This window comes from Rhinoraja longicauda, chromosome 1 (assembly GCF_053455715.1).
Source record: "Rhinoraja longicauda isolate Sanriku21f chromosome 1, sRhiLon1.1, whole genome shotgun sequence".
NCBI lineage: Eukaryota > Metazoa > Chordata > Chondrichthyes > Rajiformes > Arhynchobatidae > Rhinoraja > Rhinoraja longicauda.
The window spans coordinates 98,179,978-98,198,676 of NC_135953.1; the positions used below are offsets into that span (position 1 = coordinate 98,179,978).

Below are 18,699 nucleotides of genomic sequence, written 5' to 3' on the forward strand. Positions count from 1 at the left end.
CTTCACTACACAGAGGGTGGCTGGAAATTAGAGCTCTCTTTGGTAAAGTGCATTCAATTCTGCTAATTCTGTTCGGTTTAGCATCTAAGTTTAAATTTATTATTGTCATGTGTACAGTGAAAAGCTTTGTTTTGTATGCTACCTAAACAGATCAGAGGCACAACGGTAGAGTTGCTGCCTTACAGCGCCGGATACCCAGGTTCGCTCCTACGTCCAGGTACTGTCTGTATGGAATGTACATGTTCTCCCCGTGACTGCTTGGGCTTTATCCGGGTGCTCCGGCTTCCTCCCACATCCCAAAGACGTGTAGGTTTGTGGGTTAATTGTCTTCGGTAAATTGTCACTGGTGTGTGGGATAGCAATACTCTGAACGGGGGATCAGAGTCGGTGTTGACACCATGGCCGAAGGGCTAGTTTCTATGTTGTGTGACTAAATGACTCTGAATGTACGGACTTGATTGAATGATTGATTGAATGATTGATTGGAAGATACAGCATGGAAAACAGGCCCTTCGGCCCACTGACTCCATGCAGACCATCAATCATCCGTCCACCATAGTTCTATATTATCCCGCTTTCTCATCCACTTCTCGCCTGGCACACTTGGGCCCAGGAACCTACAAATCTGCACGCCTTTGGGATGAGGGAGGAGACCGGAGCATCCGGAGGAATTTATGCGGTCTAAGGGAGAACGTACAAACTATACATAGACAGCACCCGAGATCAGGATCAAACCCGGGTCTCTGGTGCCGTGAGACACCAGCTCTACCAGCTGCGCCACTGTGCTGCCCCTAACTATGCATGTAAAGAAACATTGCATTGTTTCTTTTATTTCTTGTATATAGTATATTTATGATGAAAGTCAATGAAAATAAGCGTGCCAGTTTGTAAAGGGGGATAAAAAGCAAACCATTCATACTACTCGACTGCCCAGCACAATGTAACAAAAAACAGCAACTTAATCCAATTGTTAAAGTGCCAAAGTAATATAGTTTGTCAAAGTGGCCAATATTTGGAAATTCATTCCCGTTCAGCTGCTTTCAACATAGGACTTTTGGAACGTGAGAAAATGGAAAATGGAACAACCGAGGAAATGAAAGAGAAAATGATAGGTTGGCACAGTGGAGCAGCGGTAGAGCCTGGGCCTTACAGCGTCAGAGACACGGGTTCAATCCTGACTATGGGTGCTGAGTTTGTACCCATTCAAGAGAGAGCTAGATAGAGCTCTTAAGGGTAGCGGAGTCAGGGGGTACGGGGAGAAGGCAGGAACGGGGTACTGATTGAGAATGATCAGCCATGATCACATTGAATGGCGGTGCTGGCTCGAAGGGCCGAATGGCCTACTCCTGCACCTATTGTCTATTGTCTATTGCTGTCTATATGGAGTTTGTACATTCTCCCCGTGACGCCTGGGTTTTCTCCCACATTCCAAAAACGTGCAAGTTTGTAGGTTATTTGGCTTCTGTAAAATTGTAGTGTCCCTAGTGTATAGGATAGTGTTAGTGTACGGAGTGATCACTAGTCGGCACAAACTCAATGGGCAGAAGGGCCTGATTCCGCTCTGTATTTCTAAAGTCTAAATTCCAATATCTAATTGCTGTTTGAAAGCAAAATTGAATACTACACACTGTGTCTAGTTCTGCTGTCTGATCATGAACTTCTAGGCAAATATCTTTCGTGCAGAGCAAAAGAAACTAATAACTTAGGAAGTGCCCGTAAATCATATGTAATTTTTAGGATTTAATTTCCAGCCTACAAAGACTACCTTCTCATAAGTTCATGTCATTGGAACAGAATTAAGCCATTTGGTCCTTTGAATCTACTCCGCCATTTAATCATGCCTGATCTATCTTTCACTCTCAATACCGTCCTCCTGCTTTCTCCCCATAACCCTTGACACCCTTACCAGTCAAGCATCTGTCAATCTCCACCTTAAAAATACCCAATGATTTCTTGAGCAAAAAACAAAGTGCTGGAGGAATTCAGCTAGTCAGGCAGCATCTCTGGATAGAAGGAATGGGCGACGATTCCTTCTACCCAGAGATGCTGCATGTCCCACTGAGTTACTCCAGCATTTTGTGTCTATCGTCGGTGTAAACCAGCATCTGCAGTTTCTTCCTACACAACGGTATCTGTGGAGAGAAGGCGTTTTGGGTCAGGATCCTTCCTTGGTTTGAAGTCGTCTGCCTATTCCCACACAGATGCTTCCTGACGCGCTGAATTCCTCTACCACTTTCGGTTTTTTTTTGCTCAAGATTTCAGCATCTGCAGCTTCATACGTGACCACGAAAATCTTCTTTCCAGCATTTCAATTGTTGCTTGAATCTGATGTTGCAGTTGTGTACAAGTTAGCTGCTCTGACAATACAGTCGGGGTAGACAGCTTCTTCCCTCTGTTATCAGACAACTGGACAGACCTCCCTGAAGCTAGAGTATGGCTCCGATGTTTCATTGCGGACATTAGACTTTATTCTCTGGAACCGTAATATTACAATGCTGTATACTGTATTCTGCACTCAGGTATTTTTCCCTTTGTACTTACTACCGGTTGTACCTGTGTGGCTTGATTGTACTCAAGTGTAGTGTGCTCTGATTTAATTGATCTGCAAACAAACAAAAGCTTTTCACTGCATCTCGATACACATGACAATAATAAACCATAGCCAATTATAAGTGAGGTTTCACTGATTAAAGGGCGTGGGGGAAGTCGTGAGGACAAATCTTCCTTAAATTTCTATTGAAACGGCCCACCTAAAATGATCCATTATTGGACATTCGTCTTTGATAAAGATAATATCCGACCCCAATGAAAATAATTCTTTGTGAAAATATATTGTAATTGGAAACAGCCTGAATTGTTGCTTGATACAAACATCTTGAACATTTTCCAAAAATGTATGCATGGCTAATAAAATCCAGAGAAGATTGTTTTGGTATTCAATTACCACTAAGTTTTATTGCACAAAGAAGTATGAACAGTTTATTCAAGGTCATCAATTATTAACTTGAACAGAATTGTTCTTTCCTCTCCTCCGCACATTCATCTCCCATCCCTGACTCCCATATTGCACATTTATTCTCCTGATGCCTCAGAAAAGCAGCCAACATAATCAAAGACTCATCCCACCCCAGTCATTCCTTCTTCTCCCTGCTCCCATCAGGTGGAAGGTACAGAAGTTTGAAAGCGTGCACCACCAGACTCAAGAACAGCTCCTGTGGCAGGGGGATGGGAGCAGGAGCAGAGAGACAGAGGGGTGTAAAATGAGGGTAGAAGCAACAGGTAGCAAGGTGAAAAGTAAAAGTGGCAGGCAGACAAATCCAGGGCAAAAATCAAAAAGGGCCACTTTTCAACATAATTGTATAAGGGGTAAGAGAGTTGTAAAAACAAGCCTGAAGGCTTTGTGTCTCAATGCAAGGAGTATACGTAATAAGGTGGATGAATTAAATGTGGAGATAGTTATTAATGATTATGATATAGTTGGGATTACGGAGACATGGCTCCAGGGTGACCAAGGCTGGGAGCTCAACATCCAGGGATATTCTATATTCAGGTGGGATAGACAGAAAGGAAAAGGAGGTGGGGTAGCGTTACTGGTTAGAGAGGAGATTAAAGCAGTGGAAAGGAAGGACATTAGCTTGGAGGATGTGGAATCGATATGGGTAGAGCTACGAAACACTAAGGGGCAGAAAACGCTAGTGGGAGTTGTGTACAGGCCACCTAGCAGCAGTAGTGAGGTTGGGGATGGCATCAAACAGGAAATTAGAAATGCGTGCACTAAAGGTGCAGCAGTTATAATGGGTGACTTCAATCTACATATAGATTGGTTGAACCAAACTGGCAGGGGTGCTGAGGAGGAGGATTTCTTGGAATGTTTGAGAGATGGTTTTCTAAACCAACATGTCGAGGAACCAACAAGAGAACAGGCCATTCTAGACTGGGTATTGAGTAATGAGGAAGGGTTAGTTAGCAGTCTGTATGCTTCATCTTTTGTTCAAGGATAGTATTAAAACAAAAGATGAAGCATACAGATTAGCCAGAAAAAGTAGCATACCAGAGGACTGGGAGAAATTCAGAGTCCAGCAGAGGAGGACAAAGGGCTTAATTAGGAAAGGGAAAATAGATTATGAGGGAAAACTGGCAAGGAACATAAAAACTGACTGCAAAAGCTTTTATAGATATGTCAAGAGAAAAAGATTAGTTAAGACAAATGTAGGTCCCTTGCAGTCGGAAACAGGTGAATTGATCATAGGGAACAAGGAGATGGCAGACCAATTGAACAAATACTTTGGTTCTGTCTTCACTAAGGAAGACATAAACCGTCTGCCGGAAATAACGAGGGACCGGGGGTCTAATGAGATGGAGGAACTGAGGGAAATCCAGGTTAGTCGGGAAGTGGTGTTAGGTAAATTAAATGGATTAAAGGCAGATAAATCCCCAGGGCCAGATAGGCTGCATCCCAGAGTGCTTAAGGAAGTAGCCTCAGAAATAGTGGATGCATTAGTGATAATTTTTCAAAACTCTTTAGATTCTGGAGTAGTTCCTGAGGACTGGAGGGTAGCTAATGTGACCCCACTTTTTAAAAAGGGAGGGAGAGAGAAAACGGGGAATTATAGACCAGTTAGCCTAACATCGGTAGTGGGGAAAATGCTAGAGTCAGTTATTAAAGATGTGATAGCATCATATTTGGAAAGTGGTGAAATCATCGGACAAAGTCAGCATGGATTTACCAAAGGCAAATCATGTCTGACGAATCTTATAGAATTTTTCGAGGATGTAACTAGTAGAGTGGATAAGGGAGAACCAGTCGATGTGTAATATCTGGACTTTCAGAAGGCCTTCGACAAGGTCCCACATAGGAAATTGGTGTACAAACTTAAAGCACACGGTATTGAGGGTTCAGTGTTGAGGTGGATAGAAAATTGGTTGGTGGACAGGAAGCAAAGAGTAGGAATAAACGGGTCCTTTTCGGAATGGCAGGCAGTGACCAGTGGGGTACCGCAAGGCTCAGTGCTGGGACCCCAGTTATTTACAGTGTATATTAATGATTTGGACGAGGGAATTGAATGCAACATCTCTAAGTTTGCGGATGACACGAAGCTGGGTGGCAGTGTTAGCTGCGAGGAGGATGCTAGGAGGCTGCAGAGTGACTTGGATAGATTAGGCGAGTGGGCAAATGCATGGCAGATGCAATATAATGTGGATAAATGTGAGGTTATCCACTTTGGCGGCAAGAACAGGAAAGCAGAGTATTACCTGAATGGTGACCAATTGGGAGAAGGGGAGATGCAACGTGACCTGGGTGTCATGGTGCACCAGTCATTGAAAGCAAGCATGCAGGTGCAGCAGGCAGTGAAGAAAGCGAATGGTATGTTGGCATTCATAGCAAGAGGATTTGAGTTTACGAGCAGGGAGGTTCTGCTGCAGTTGTACAGGGCCTTGGTGAGACCACACCTGGAGTATTGTGTGCAGTTTTGGTCTCCTAACCTGAGGAAAGACGTTCTTGCCTTAGAGGGAGTGCAGAGAAGGTTCACCAGATTGATCCCTGGGATGGCAGGACTTTCATATGAGGAAAGACTGGATAGACTGGGCTTGTACTCGCTGGAATTTAGAAGACTGAGGGGGGATCTTATAGAAACATATAAAATTCTTAAGGGGTTGGAGAGGCTAGATGCGGGAAGATTGTTCCCGATGTTGGGGGAGTCTAGAACCAGGGGTCACAGCTTAAGGATATGGGGGAAGTCTTTTAGGACCGAGATGAGAAAACATTTCTTCACACAGAGTGGTGAGTCTGTGGAATTCTCTGCCACAGAAGGTAGTTGAGGCCAGTTCATTGGCTATATTTAAGAGGGAGTTAGATGTGGCCCTTTTTGCTAAAGGGGTCAGGGGGTATGGAGAGAAGGCAGGTACAGGCTACTGAGCTGGATGATCAGCCATGATCATATTGAATGGCGGTGCAGGCTCGAAGGGCCGAATGGCCTACTCCTGCACCTATTTTCTATGTTTCTATGTTTCCCCTCTGCTATCAGCCTTCTGAATGGTTCTTCCATAAACTAGGGTACTGACCGATTCACATCAGCCCCATTTCGGACATTGGATCTTGTCTATGGAACTGGTGCGCTACAATGCTGAGAACTATATTCTGCACTTTGTATCTTCCCCTTTGCTCTACCCAATTCACGAGTTTGGCTTGATTGTATTTATGTATAGTATTATCTGATCTGTATGGATAGCATGCAAAACAAAGCTTGTCACTGTACCTCGGTACATGTGACAATAATAAACCCAAACCTAAACGTTGTTTCCCTCCTCCCTGTCCCCATCCACCTTTATCCCTCTAGTTTTACATTTCACTACTCTTCTTTCTTCATTCGACACTCTTTCGTCTCCTTTTCATCACTGGCCTTTGTCACTTGCTCCACCCATGTGCCAATCAAAACCCCTTTCATCTGTACAGGCAGCAACTGCAGATGCTGGTTTTAAACTGAAGATACAAAATGCTGGAGTAACTCAACGGGACAGGCAGCATCTCTGGAGAGAAGGAATGGGTAATGTTTCAGGTCAAGACCCTTCTTCTGACGGGTCTTCTGAAGAAGGGTCTTGACCCGAAATGTCACTCATTCCTTCTCTGCAGGGATGCTGCCTGTCCCGCTGAGATACTCCAGCATTTTGCATCTATTCCCCTTCATCTGTAACCACCTATCACTTGCCGTGCTTTGTCCCACCCCTACTCTTTTCCAGCTTTGTCCCCCCAAACTCCAATCAACCTGAAGAAGGGTCCCGACCCAAAACTGTAAATCTGTCCATTTCCCTCCACAGATACTGCCTGGCCCACTGAGTTCTTCCAGCGCTATGATGCTTGCTCTAGAATGGGCCGTGAACCTAATGGACTAACCAGATCTGTTCACCCTAAACCAGGGTGTGATCTCTCTTCATTTAACATTAACTGTTCATAGTTAACCTGCTTTAATTTTACACACTCAAATTTAGTTGGCTACACTATTAAATATTAGCCAGGGTACAAATGTCTACAGAAACTGTATAGAATGGTTAATGTGTAGCACTTTCTCCTCTTCAATTATGCGTCGAGTTAAATTATGTAAAAACTTAGTATATAATTCATTAATTAAATGCTCCACTTTGTGTGGTTGAATGTAAGGAGACAGTATATAGTTAATGGTAAGGCCCTTTAGCAGCACTGAGGTGCAGAGGGATATTGGAGTCCAAGTTCATAGCTCACTAAAGGTGGCAGCACAAGTAGATAGCGCTGGAAAGACAGTATATGGTATGTTTGCCTTCATTGCCAGGGGCATTGAATACAAGTGTCAGGGAATCATGATGCAGTTCCAAAGGACTTTGGTTAGGCCTTATTTGCAGCATAGCGTGCAGTTCTGGTCACTCCATTACAGGGAAGATGTGGAGGCTTTGGAGAGGGTGCAGAGGTTTACCAGAGGGTTTCAGTTGGACAGGGATTGTTCTCTCCGGATCGTCGGAAGTTGAGGGTAGACTTGATAGAAGTATATAAAAATTACCAGAGGCATAAATAGGGTTGATAGTCAGAATCTTTTTCCCAGGGTGGAAAGCCCAACATTAGAGGGCACAGCTACAAGGTGAGAGGGGGAAAGTTTAATGAAGATGTCCTGGGCAGTTTTCTTTTTTCCACAGGGGATGGTGGGACGCATTCCAGGGGTGGTGGTGCAGGGCGGATGTGATATTATGATAGTGGTGTTTAAGAGGCTTTTAGATAGACACATGGAAGAGAAGGGAATAGAGGGATATGGATCCTCTTCAGGCAGATGAGATCAGTTTAACTAGGCAAATGTGCGGCACAAATATTATGGGCCGAACGGCGCGTTCCTGTGCTGTACTCTTTTATATTCTAAAAGTGTAAAAGTGTATTTTTAAAGTAGAGACTGATAAGTTCTTGATTAGTAATGGCGTTAAAGGGAATGGGGAGACGGCAGGTGAATGGGGTGGAGTAGGAGAAAATAGATCAGCTATGATCGAATGGCAGAGCAGACTCAATGGGTCGAATTGAGTCATTTTACTCCTGTGTCTTATGATCTTATGATTAAAAAATAAGCATAGAAGCAAATTGGCTGAGCATCCAAAGTTTGGGTTATATTTGCTTTGAAATAGTCGCAAAAGGATTTAGCAGAAGGACGCAGCAGTTGACAAGCATCCTGTACATTAGTAAAATATTGCTCACATTAAGTGGAGAGAAAGTAATTATTGGTGTCCCTGTGTCGTACTGAGTAGCACTTCTGCCTCAGTGGCATGGTCAGGCTGGAGTGGTTACGAACCCAGAGTTCTGGGCCACTAATCTACGGACAAGAGTTCAGATTAAAATCTAGATATTTTTTGCTTCAAAAGGACGCGGCCCACCAAACCCATTGCATTGCCACAAAATAAAAATAATCTTGGTTTGGGAACAGTTCCGCCCAAGCCCGCAAGAAATCGCAAAGAGTCATGGACGTAGCCCAGTCCATCACACACACCAGACTAAGTCTGGGGGAGGCACTTTCAAGCTTCTGAACGTTCTGCCTGATGGGAATCAAGAACCAGAGGATATAGGTTTAAGGAGAGTGGGGAAAGATTTAATAGCAAGCTGAGGGGCGACCTTTTTACTGAAAGGGTGATGGGGTATGCGGAATGAGCTGCCCGAAGAAGTAGTTGAGGCAGGTACTATCACAATGTTTAAAAGACAGTTGAATAGATACATGGATAGGATATGGGCCAAACACAGGCAGGTGGGACTCGTGTAGATGCGGCATATGGGTCGGTGTGGGCAAGTTGTGCCCAAGTGTCTGTTTCCACACTGTATGACTCCATGACTTCCCACCATCGACTTCATCTACCATTCACGCTGCCTCAGTAAACAACCCACATAATCAAGGACCACTTATAACCTGATAGCCAGAGGGTGGTGAATCTGAGGAATTCGTTGCCACAGACGGCTGTAGCGGCGGTCATTGGGTATTCTTAAAGCTGGGAGCGACAATTCTTGATTAGTAAGGGTGTCAAAGGTTACGGGAAATAAGGCAGGAGAATGTGGTAGAGAGGAAAAGATAGGTCAGATACAATTGAATGGGGAGTAGACTTGATGGGCCGAATTTCCTAATTCCACTCCCATGACTTATAAACTTATAAACTGATGTTAGATTACAGTTGGACAAGACGCTGGTGAGGCCGCTGTGCCGGATAGAACTAGTGTATAGTGATCGTTGGTCACCACGAACTCAGTGGGCTGAAGGATCTGTTTTCACTCTGCATCTCTAAACTTCTAAACTAAACTCTGATATCTGGATGGTGGCTAGAACAGTTAATCTTCTGAGCCATTGTATTCGAGCAAGCCAAGGCTAATGCTGTGGTTTATTTATTCATGGCAAGGACAGTTTTTGTTACACATCCTTAACTGCCCTTGAGATGATGTCGATGATGAGATATTGGAAGCACAAGGATCTGCAGATGCTGAAATCTTGAGTAGAACACAAAGTACTGGAGTAACTCAGTGGATCAAGCAGCATCTGTGGAAGTGATAAATAGGTGATGTTTCGGGTCGAGACTTTTCTTCAGACTGATTGCAGCATTGGGGATAAAGCTGGAGTAGAGAGACAGGGGCAGGACAAAGCCTGGCAAGTGATCCGGTGTGCAGGAAGGAACTGCAGATGCTGGTTTATACCAAATATAGTTAAAATGGTGGAGTAACTCAGCGGGTCAGGCAGCATCTCTGGAGAGACGTTTCGAGTCGGGTCCCTTCAAACAGGAGAGACTGATGTCCTTCTGATGAAGGTTCCCTCTGCCTTATTCTTTCCCTGTTTAAACTCAACAACAAGGTTGAAATTAAGTGGTTTGTTGGGTCGTTTTCGAGGACAGGTAAGAGGACCTCTAAAACTTACATGGTGTGACTCTGGAATGACAAATCGGCCGGCAGAGATAAAGATGGCAGAGTTACTGGAGGACATGAGTGCACAAGATGGGTTTCTGCAGTGTTTCATAAGGTCACCATTACGGACTCGTTTTGTTGTTGTTTTTTTTTTTACAAATTCAAGATTATGAACAGAATTTACATTCCGCAGCTGCCCAAAGTAATTCCAGTACATCTTTCATGAAGTATCCTTGCATCAATACACATTACAAGCATGTCTTGTAGCGGAGTTCAGTGGAGAACAGCATTACTCCATCCACTGTTTAACAGGTGCAAGGACATATACAGAGAGCAACAAAACTGGGCTCGGATCCAACGTCACAGCAGATGTCTTTATCTGCAACAACTCTCGCACTGAACAAAACTTTATGTTCAATCCTTTCAACAAAAGAGGCCTGGAGCAAACTAGAACCATTGGCCATGCTGCTACAATTTACAAACATTCATTAAAGATTACCAGAACAGTTTGCAGAGAGCTTATCTACCATCTTAACCACCTTAGATTGAAGATTAAATACCAGTTACAAATTAGTCTCTAATTCTGTTCCATGTGAAAATTTTCAGATACAGCATGGAAATTTTGTCCCAAGAGTCCACACCGACCATCTATAATCATTCACACTAGTTCCATGTTCCTCCACTCACACTATTCTTTTTTTAAATTCATGTATATTTTTTTGACTGGATAGCGCGCAGTCTTTTCACTGTAACTGAACAATAATAAACTACACCCCCTACACACTAGGAGCAATTTACAGAAGCCAATTAACCTGCAAACCCGCACGTCCCCATTTACTGCTGCCCTCCCCTAATTCTGCATTTATTAATGTCCTTTAATTCTCCATTTACTGGTGCCCTCCCCTAATTCCCCATTTACTGGTGCCCTCCCCTAATTCCCCATTTACTGGTGCCCTCCCGTAATTCCCCATTTACTCACTTTATTCTCTCACTGACACATCTTCACTGTTCTTCATTGAGACATTCACTGCTACATTCAATACCTCCCTCACACTGCACAATTCATGTCTCCCATTGTGGGCTGAAGGGCCTGTTTCTGTTTCTATGTTCCAGTTCTGATGAAAGGTCATCAACTTGAGACATTAACAATGATCTTAAAACTTGTTACAAACTAGTCAGTAACATTTTTATGTTAACAGTTGTTTCTTACTAACTCAGGGTGTCACAGCGGCGCAGCAGTAGAGCTTACAGACGGGTTTGATCTTGACTGTGGGTGCTGTACGTGCGGTGTTTTTGTATGTTCTCAATGTGATGGCGTGGGTTTTCTCTGGGTGCTCCAGTTTTCTCACACACCCCAAAGATGCACAGGTTTATAGGTTAATCGGCTTCAATAGAATAGTAAATTGTCCCGCGTGTGTAGGATGGTGCTAGCGTAAGGTGTGATCACTGGTCAGCGTGGGCCACAGGATTGTTTTAACCCTGCATCTCCAAAATTCTATGAGTCATTCTGCTAAGTCTATTTATTAATCTACTCTGAAGAGATCTGTCCCAATTGCTTCATTCTCAACATAAAGGCTTTCAAGATTTGTCAAAGGGTCATGCAGCACCCAAACAGGCCCTTTGGCCCATCTGGTCCATACTGACCAAGATGCCCCATCAAAATTAGTTCCATTTGCCTGCATTTGTCCCATATCCCTCTAAAGGATGGACTGGCAAAGCACCCGGAAGAAACCCATGTGGTCACAGGACAACGTGCAAACTCCATATAGACAACACCCAAGGCTAGGACCGAACCGGGTTACTGGTGCTGTGAGGCAGCGGCTCTACCAGCAGCGCCACTGTGCCGCCCAATGTAATGCAATGATACCAAACAGCGCAGAGAAATTACAATGAACTGCATCCACACTTACAGGGCATTCTAACACATATCACCATGGGGAACATTGATAGGTGACATTTCGGGTCAAGACCCTTCCTCATTCTGAAGAAGAGTTCCGACCCGAAATGTCACCTATCCATATTCTCCAGAGGTGCTGCCTGGCCTGCTGAGTTACTCCAGCACTTTGTGCCTGTTTGTGTATTAACCAGCATCTGCAATTCTTTGTTTCGACACAGCACTGTGGATTTCCTTGCAGAGATGTGTTTACATTTTTCTATGTTTCCTTGTTTTCTGTTTGCCGTAACTCTGAGATACAGCCCAATCCTCCTTACACCAGATAATGTCAGCCTTTAAACTTTCAATGGCAATCCTAGACTAAATATTCACAAAAATAAATAACTCGTTCTTTTCACAAGAATCTAAACAGTGGGCAGTAGAGTGCCTTTCAACCAGCAGCCTTCGTTAAAATGAAGACAAACACTTACTGGGCCACCCATCTATCACGTTAAGAGGACAACTTCGGCAAGGTCACATGAAGAATGTGGACACCGTATCCCTCCTACATCTACACAAAGCATAACTAAACTAAACCTGCCCTCATCGCAGCGGAACCCAAACCATTCTCAACTTTCAACAAATGAGACCCTTTCATTAAGAAATTTGCCAAGAGTCTCGCATGAATAACTCCCAGCTCTCCTCACATAAACATGGCTACTTTCAATGGTTTTAAAATATATTTTGGATGGACTGTGTGGAAACTGCGTCTTTGTTTCAGAAATAAACCAACTTAAACTATTTTCCTCTGAGATTATTTTGAAGATCCCTCTTCTCTCTTCTCCTGAGCTATCCACACACCACCCTGCTCTCCCATCCACTCTCCGCCCTGCTCTCCCATCCCCACACCACCCTGCTCTCCCATCCACTCTCCACCCTGCTCTCCCATCCACTCTCCACCCTGCTCTCCCATCCACTCTCCACCCTGCTCTCCCATCCACTCTCCACCCTGCTCTCCCATCCCCACCACCCTGCTCTCCCATCCACTCTCCGCCCTGCTCTCCCATCCCCACACCACCCTGCTCTCCCATCCACTCTCCACCCTGCTCTCCCATCCACTCTCCACCCTGCTCTCCCATCCACTCTCCACCCTGCCCTCCCATCCACTCTCCACCCTGCTCTCCCATCCACACACCACCCTGCTCTCCCATCCACACACCACCCTGCTCTCCCATCCACACACCACCCTGCTCTCCCATCCACACACCACCCTGCTCTCCCATCCACTCTCCACCCTGCTTTCCCATCCACTCTCCACCCTGCTCACCCATCCCCACTCCACCCTGCTCTCCCATCCACTCTCCACCCTGCTCTCCCATCCACTCTCCACCCTGCTCTCCCATCCCCACACCACCCTGCTCTCCCATCCACTCTCCACCCTGCTCTCCCATCCACTCTCCACCCTGCTCTCCCATCCACTCTCCACCCTGCTCTCCCATCCACTCTCCACCCTGCTCTCCCATCCACTCTCCACCCTGCTCTCCCATCCACTCTCCAGCATCTGCAGTTCCTCCATACACAAGGCACACCAGTTTGATGCTTGGTCATGTGGGATTAGAGTTTACATCGTTTCATTAAGCATGGGGTATAAACACACGTGCTCGCTATCACAGAGTGTACACCGCAAAATAAAAGCCGCATTGAGCGCAACCAAATCCAGTGACTTTGGGGTGGCACAATGAAGCAGCGGCAGAGGTGCTACCTGACTGCGCCAGAGACCCAGGTACAATCCTGACTACGGGTGCTGTCTGCACGGAGTTTGTACGTGCTCCCCGTGACCCGGGTGGGTTTTCTCCGGGTGCTCTGGTTTCCTCCCACACTCCAAAGATGTGCAGGTTTGTGGGTTGATTGGCTTGGTGAAATTGTAAATTGTCCTTAGTGTGTTTACGACTGTGTTGGTGTACGGGGATCACAGGTCGGCCGGACTCGGTGGGCCGAAGGGCCTGTTTCCGCGCTGCATCTCTAAACTAAACTAAACTAGAAGTCTACTTCCCTGACTGCTTGCAACCTACCAGCCCACTTGCCTTGATAGTGTATGTGAGATTATCACACACTCTGTGGTACATCATTCAGCGAGGCAATATTATGAAACGTGAGCTATAATGCAGCAATGGGAACACTGTGATATATAAGACAAGACATTATTCTGTTCCAACTTGCACCAGTCACTATCAGACAGAAACAAATCACAAACCAATACAAACAGCAGTCTGTGAGACACTTGAATCAGACACTCATGGTTCATTGACTGCAGCCGATAATGTCTTACGCCTTTTGTGCCAAATTCAAACACACCATTCTACTGTACAATTAGAGGTTCCATTGCTGGACAAACCTTTTAGTTTTGTTTAGATACACAGCACGGAAACAGGCCCCTCGGCCCACTGAGTCCGTGCCGACCAAAGATCGCCCAGTACACTAGCACTATCCTTCACACTAGGGGACCATTTACTATGCTTACCAAAGCCAATTAACCTACAAACCTGTATCTCTGAGGAGTGTGGGAGGAAACCGGAGCACCCGGAGAAAACCTGCACAGTCACAGGGAGAACGTACAAACACCGTAGTCAGGATCGAACCCGGGTCCCTGGCACTGTGAGGCCACTACTCTGCCGTTGTGCCACCGTGCCGCCCCACACTTAACACTATAGTTTTTTTTTAAGTGTCAGTTCACCATTTATGGAACAGTGAACATCGAACATTACAGCACAGCAACAGGCCCTTCGGCCCACAATGTCACGGATGTTGCCAGGACTCCAGGTATAATGAGAGGTTAAGCAGGCTCAGACTTGATTATTTGGAGTGCAGGAGGATGAGGGGTGATCTCATAGAGGCGTATAAGATATGAGGGGACTAGGTAGGGTAGATACACAGGGTCTTCTACCCAGCGTAAGAGAATTAGCAACCAGAGGATTCTAGTTTTCAATGTTGCCAAGTTAGACTAATCTCCTTTGCCTGCACAGGATCCATATCCTTCCATCACCTGCACATCCACTTGCCTCTCTACAAGTCTCTTAAACGCCACTATTGCATCTGCCTCCACCACCACCTCTAGCAGTGTGTTCCAGGCACCCATCACTCTGTGTGTAAAAAGCCTGTCCCCCTCTTCACCTATGAACTTTGTCCCTTTCACCATAAAGCTATGCTCTCTAGCCTTTGACATGGCCACCCTGGGAAAAAGGTTCTAACAGCGTACTCCATCTACGCATGTCATAATTCTATGTACTTCTATCAGATCTCCCCTTAGCATCCGATGTTCCAAAGAAAACAATTAGCGGGTCAGGCAGCATCTCTGGAGGAAAAAGATGGGTGACGTTTGGGGTCGGGACATGGAAAGGAAACATTTGACTCTTCTTCAATCTGAAGAAGGATCCCGACACAAAATCTCACCCATCCATGTTCTCCGGAGTTGCTGACTGACCCGCTGAGTTACTCTCGTACTTTGTATCCAACCTCTCTTCTAGTTAATATCTTCCAATCCAGGCGGCATTCTGGTAAACCACTTCTGCACCCTCTCCAAAGCTGCCGCATCCTTCCTGCCATTGGGCGACCAGAACTGCACGCAATACTCCAGGTGTGGCCGAACCAAAGTCTTATAAAGCTGCAACATGATATCCTGGTTCTAAAACCGAATGCCCTGACAATGAAGGCAAGCATGACATAAACTTTCTTTACCATTCCATCTCCTTGTGGTGCCAGTCTCAGGGAGCTATAGTCTCGGTCCCAAAATGCTCTGTAGTTCAGCATAGGAACAGGCCCTTCGGCCCACAATGTCACGGATGTTGCCAGGACTCGAGGTATAAGGTGAGGTTGAGCAGGCTCAGACTTGATTATTTGGAGTGCAGGAGGATGAGGATGAGGGGTGATCTCATAGAGGCGTATAAGATATGAGGGGACTAGGTAGGGTAGATACACAGAGTCTTCTACCCATTCCATCTCCTTGTGGTGCCAGTTTCAGGGAGCTATAGTCTTGGTCCCAAAATGCTCTGTACATCAACACTGTTAAGAGTCTTGCCATTGATTGTATCCTTTTCCCTTACAATTGACTTCCAACACCTTACACTTGCTCAGATTAAATTTCACGTGCCATTTATCTGTGCATTTCTGTAGTTCAGTTTAGTTTAGTTTAGAGATACAGCACGAAATCAGGCCCTTCGAGCCCCTGCCGACCAGCGATCCCCCTACACTGGCACTAGGGACAATTTACAATTTTCACCTCAGCCAAATGAATCTACAAACCTGTATGTCTTTGGAATGTGGGAGGAAACCGGGGAAAACTCACGCGGTCACAGGGAGAACGTACAAACTCCCCACAGACAGCACCTATAGACAAGATCGAACCCGGGTCTCTGGCGCTGTAAGGCAGCAACTCTCCCATTGCACCACTGTGCCCCCCATATTGTAGCTAATCTATATCCTGCTGTGCAGTTTGACAGCCTTCCTCACAATCAACGACTCCATCAATCTAGAACCAATAAATCAAAACCCATCGACATTTAGAGTGGGGAAGGGTCTCGATCCAAAATGTCACCTATTCCTTTTCTCTAGAGATGCTGCCTGACCCGCTGAGTAACTCCAGCATTTTACGTCTATCTACATTTACATCCATGTAGTTTATCTATATCACAAACTACAGAAGTCCCAGCACAGTTTCTTGCGGAACTCCACTGGTCACAGCCTGAATAATGCCTTTCCATCAAAACCCTCTGCCTTCTACAAGTAAGCCAGTCCTGAATCCAAACTTACGTTACCTTGGATCCCATGCATCTTAATCTTCTGGACCAGCTTACCACGAAGGACTTCATCAAACGTCCTTCTAAAATCACCACCCAACCTTCACTGACCAATTCCCCGACCGATGAGGGCATTTCCATGTTGAATGTAGCCACGTACAGGGTTTTATTATTTATTACACAGTAATCAGAAAATGCCATCAGCACCAAGACAGTTAGCGATCTTTCACAAGGTCCCTTTGGGCTCCTCTTTGAAGGAAAAGCAGAGCCTAGCAAAGGACAAACAGCAGTGAGAAAACGTACAATGACTGAGTAAAAAAAACTCAAAGCTAAAGCCTTTCTGAGCACAGCCAGGAAGCAGGCAGTTTTCTCGGTCTGTTTCAGAACGGACTAAAGAGCAAAATGCAAAGTATATGGGAGACTCTCCTGACATAGTATATGGCAAAGTATATGGCAGACTCTCCCTCTCTTGCTTTTAATTGCAGCAGGTTCACGTTTAACAGTGTTTCCGCACTTTCAAAAACACAAAGTTAAGTTCCCCACAAGCTCCGCGCAAGTCGCCAGTGGGCAAAGCCAGCAGCTTGCAGCCTTGAGCAGGCACACTTACCTCTGGTGTGTAGAGAGAGCAGCACAAACAGGGACACGGGAACCTGCCACCCTACGCCAGCCAACCCAACCATCGCCCTGGTATTTGGGTGCCCTGTGCTCGCTGCCTTCAGCCCAGCCGAGGTACGGTGCTGTTAATCAGGCGCTCCGGGGAACTCTGTGATCGGCCTGAGGGTGGAAAGGTGAAAGACAAGATTGTCAGTGAGATGCAGGCTGTTCGCCGACAGTCTTGTGGGACAACAGGGGGAGAGGACACTGCATGAGGGCCTGAGGCAGGAATGGACTCCCTCAGGGTGAACATATCCCAATTGACGACAACTCAAACATAATCCAGTCCATTGTTGGGAAAATGGCAAAACAACTCCAAACACTAAACTAAACCCTAAATCCACGTTCTTGCCTGGAAGAGAGATCCAGCACACTCATTTTGCACTGAGAAGAGCCCGTGCAAACATCCCACAGAGAGAGACCATCTCTCTGTTGCAAATAAACAGTCGCTGCACTCTGATTAGCCCACACAGCATTCAGAGCACGTCTCCCCCTGGCTTGGAGAATGCTGCCAAGTTGATGCGCGGACACACACACAAAAACACGAAGAGAAAGCATTGGGAGGGAGGGAAGAGAGGGAGAGGGAGGGAAAAGTGGGTGGGAGGGGGAGGGAATAAGAGTATGAGAGAGAGAGAGAGAGAGAGAGAGAGAGAGAGAGAGGCAGAGAGAGAGGCAGAGAGGGAGAGAGAGGGAGAGAGGGGGGAGAGAGAGAGAGGGAGAGAGGGAGAGAGGGAGAGAGAGATAGAGAGAGAGAAAAAAGACAGAGAGAGATAGAGAGAGAGAAAAAGAGACAGAGACAGAGGGGGTGGGGTGGAGGGAGATTACAAGCAGTTAGATGAGAGAGTTGAGAGGGGTAGTGGGAGAGAGAGAAAAGGGGAGGGATAGAGGAAGAGAATGTAGTTAGATACGAGGGGGGTGGGAGAGGATATAAAAAAGGGGGAAATGATGAACAGCGTATTGGGAGGTGGAGAGAGGAGAGGAAAGGTGGAGGAAGAGAGAAAGTGCAGTTAGATTAGAGAGAGGGGTAAGGAGAGGGGGCAGGGGGATTGTGAACAGAGTACTGAGGGAGGGAGGGAGGGAGGGAGGGAGGGAGAAAGTGAGATAGTGACAGAGAGAGAGAGAGAGAGAGAGAGAGAGAGAGAGAGAGAGAGAGAGAGAGAGGAGAGAGAGAGAGAGAGAGAGAGAGAGAGAGAGAGAGAGAGAGAGAGAGAGAGAGAGAGAGAGAGAGAGAGAGAGAGAGAGAGAGAGAGAGAGAGAGAGAGAGAGAGAGAGGAGAGAGAGAGGAGAGAGAGAGAGGAGAGAGAGAGAGAGAGAGAGAGAGAGAGAGAGAGAGAGAGAGAGTTGGAGAGGGCAGAAAGTACTTGTGAAGGAGGGAGAGGGAAGAGCAGAGAGGAGTTGTATGACTTGCCTAAGACGCCGCACAAATGATGTGCTTTCTCACTTGAGCTGGAGGCCGTGCTGGAGTGTCACTGCTGATTTGCTTTCAGGCATGGATT

General features: G+C 45.9%; 1 protein-coding gene across 1 annotated transcript in view; it reads right to left on the reverse strand.

The window, feature by feature from the left end:
- The window catches only part of LOC144595595 (bone morphogenetic protein receptor type-1B), a 369,976-nt gene that overhangs the window by 87,282 nt on the left and 263,995 nt on the right, over window positions 1-18,699 (reverse strand). Inside the window, exon 4 of the mRNA XM_078403165.1 lies at window positions 17,157-17,323. Coding sequence (XP_078259291.1) covers window positions 17,157-17,229 — 73 coding nt within the window. The 5' untranslated portion in view covers window positions 17,230-17,323. The remainder of the gene's footprint in view (window positions 1-17,156; window positions 17,324-18,699) is intronic.